At 42.2% G+C, this 3161-nt stretch overlaps 1 protein-coding gene across 2 annotated transcripts in view; it reads right to left on the bottom strand.

The window, feature by feature from the left end:
• The window catches only part of pabir2 (PABIR family member 2), a 4356-nt gene extending 2750 nt beyond the window's left edge, over positions 1-1606 (bottom strand). For both annotated transcript variants that reach the window (XM_030766028.1, XM_030766027.1), the window contains exons 1-3: positions 1075-1606; positions 607-685; positions 395-448 (exon numbers count right to left, since the gene is read on the bottom strand). In XM_030766028.1, coding sequence (XP_030621888.1) covers positions 395-448; positions 607-685; positions 1075-1199 — 258 coding nt within the window. In that variant the 5' untranslated portion in view covers positions 1200-1606. The remainder of the gene's footprint in view (positions 1-394; positions 449-606; positions 686-1074) is intronic.
• Positions 1607-3161: the final 1555 nt, after the last annotated feature.

The following is a 3161-nucleotide window of genomic DNA, read 5'->3' on the forward strand; positions in this document are numbered from 1 at the left end:
GAGAGAATGAACTTGGTTGGAGGAATCCATGCCACTATCAGGACCTTGTTATGTGGACTTTTCTGATCTTGTTTCAGGATAGTTTATGTCGTTAAACACCAATGTTGGAGCGTGGTACTACCGATCAATCTGGCCTGGTCGACTGATGGTTTGTGAGGCTCCAAACACTGACTCTAGCATGTCGCTCTGTCACACACATTCCCCATGGAGAGAGAGGGAGGTGGTGTGTCTGACATGCACAAAATCTTTGCTACTCAAGTGATTGAAAATGTATGTCTTTCTGTTTTACAGCTAATTCTGTGCATCATTCAAGAAGTTAGCACAAGGACCAAAAGACATTCTAAAATATGCTTAATGCATTCATGTAGTCAAAAAAAAAAAAAGCTACGCTCACCTGTTTGATCTGATGAAGTCTAGTGCTGGTGACTCGGATTGGGGAAGAGGGGACCTGAATGAATGCGATGAAGAGAGAGGGAAGGGTGATTGCAAAATGTGATACAGTCTCTATAACTTATAGACAGATTCAAAGCATGTTAAGCCCAACAACAAACTAAAATGCTTTGGAAAGCGAGTCTTTCCATCCATACCCAGCTGTCCAGTACTTACCATGTTAGGTCGATTGACTACAGTAGTACTGTTTCTCCTGCTGCGCAGAACCTCTCGCTGGAACACCTGTGAATTATCACTGGAGGAGGACAGTAGTATTAGAAGCGACGTTCATTTTTATCCAGTAAAATGAAATGCTATAAAAAAAAAAAAACAAAAACAAATTCTATGCAGGCAATGTCCGAGTACTATACTACCAACTCAGCCTGTTCTAGAAAGACTGGTGGCCCTGTTACCTCAGAGAATTTTACTCTAGCATGACAGATCGCCCATATCCCCTAGAGTCAGGAGAGTGAGACGCCACTGCCATGCACCAAACACAAATACAGAGCGATGCGTGCAGTAAGATTAACTTCATCGTGACGAGAAGTTTTTGTGTATCCACGCAATTATTTGGTGCGTGTTCAGTATTTCAAACAGGCAGAAAAATTCTCAATTAACTTTAAAGAGTTAACATAAATTGTGAACCTTAGGCCGTTTATCATCGGAGCACTGTTGGATCGTCTCAAGTGTCCGTCGCTTTGTCCAAGTGATGAGGGGATTTCGAGGTCCAGTTCCATCTTCTCTTGGGACAAAATTCCTGGATTGTTCATTGTCAAAACTGTCGTCCTTGCGTGTACAATATTGTTAAATATGCACCAAACGCTCCAGCGTAGCTTGTTAGCAAACTACATCGTTAAAAAGTCACGGTCTACCCAAACCAAGTTTCTTGAACAAATTGCATTTATGCACGCATTCTTCACCGAGCTAGCAGAAGTACTTCAGTCCACTATCCAAAACAAATTAAATATCTAACTACAGTTACGTGTCATCGTCAATGTAGGCTCCATGACTATCAGGCTCTCCAGAGATCACGACATCTGCTTCAAATGAATGTAGTGTTAGCGGACTAGCAGACTTCTCAAATGGGTTGGCCCATGCAACACTTGTTTCGTTAGCTTAGCTTGTTAACTCGCAGGGCAGAAACCCAGTGAAATCTGTGTAAGATTGCGAAGAGAATTTCAACAAGTTCCTATGCAGGAATGGCAAAGAAGAGTGAAGAGGCAGCACAAGCAATGCCAACTCTTAATAAGCAAGACTTCAGTTAACAAAATAATAATATGGCCTATAGGATGTGCACTTCCAAACCAAGGAGTGATAAGGCACAATAGTGTTTAGCTAGCTATCAATAGGAAAAACTAGCTTCCTAGCTAATTAGCCAGCTATGCTGGTCGTGATATGCAGCTAATGAGCTAGCTAGCTAGCAATAAGCTACATTACCGCCAGCAAATCATTTACGTAAAAACAGTTCGTCACTGTTCGATATCCTGTATTTCTACTGTTTCGTGCGCAAACGACAAGTTAGTTGAATATAAGGGGTAATAACTTTGTTGTTTCTACCATTACAAGGTTCTGTTTATATATCTTCACAGCTCTGGACGCCGCCGAGGACCTCTAGCCTCAACCAAGCTTCCCGCCCCTTCTGTTTCTCTTGCACTGACCGATAGTGTCATGGTCCAATCAAATGTTCTAATATTCTCAGCATGCCCGTTTGAAAGGCAACCAAATAACCAATAGCGGTGGCACCTGTGAACGATTTCCTGGAGACGTTACACTCCCACATCACGTCGCCCCGCCTTTTTTTACGCAGCCTGTGAGTGGTGGTTTGAACGCATGCGTGTGCTCTTTGTTAACCGTATCCACTCAAATGAAACCACTAGAAATCATGCCGCTCATACTCATTTAGGTACTGGACTCACGAAACTGGATAGTTGGGATTGACACAATGGTTTTGTCACACCTGGTACATTTATATTATTTGGTGGTGTGTTTTAAAAGATCCAATCAGTGCAGCTAAAAAATTATTAATAGTAACAGACGTAGTAGTAAAGGAAGAAGAAGGAAATGACTGTCATCAAAAAGTTCACGGCAGATTTTAGTCTATGCCCACCAAAATAATGATTACACCGGTCGGTCGAACCGTTGCGCTATATCAAAGGAAGCAAGTATTTTTGGCCGCATCTCATTCACTTCTTTTATTATTTTGACATTAACTTCACATCGTGGAGACACCAGGTCGTAGTTTTATACGAATGGATCCCCTACTGTTTATCTTCCCCACTTTTAATTTCCCCATTTTATAAGACACTAGCCGTTGAGAATTTATGCCGATTGGTCTTCCAGAAAATTATTGGGTTTAAAAGAAGCCCTGGAGGCCTGGTTTCAATAAATATCAAATACTGCTAAACTTTCAGAACAATACAGCGCCCACACGCCAATTAGTTGTGGGCGTGACCGTTCCCACCAAAACAGCTGGAGCTCGTGAAAGCCTTTGTCCGATCTTCACCAAATTTGTGCATTGGGCGCTTTCAAAGCACTTCGCAAAATCTGGGGGACTGTCACCAAAAGGTGGCGCCAAAATAACAGATAAATATTAGCAGTCACCAGGCGGAGTCTTTGCATTCTGCGTAATGGTTGAAAGTCCCTGCAGCGTGCAACAATCAGTCAATATTTAAAGAAAGAGGGGGGAAAAAGTAATCAGCAGTCATGTGGCACGTTTTACAATGGCTGATCTT

The sequence above is a fragment of the Chanos chanos genome, chromosome 2 (genome assembly GCF_902362185.1).
Source record: "Chanos chanos chromosome 2, fChaCha1.1, whole genome shotgun sequence".
NCBI classification, from domain to species: Eukaryota; Metazoa; Chordata; class Actinopteri; order Gonorynchiformes; family Chanidae; genus Chanos; species Chanos chanos.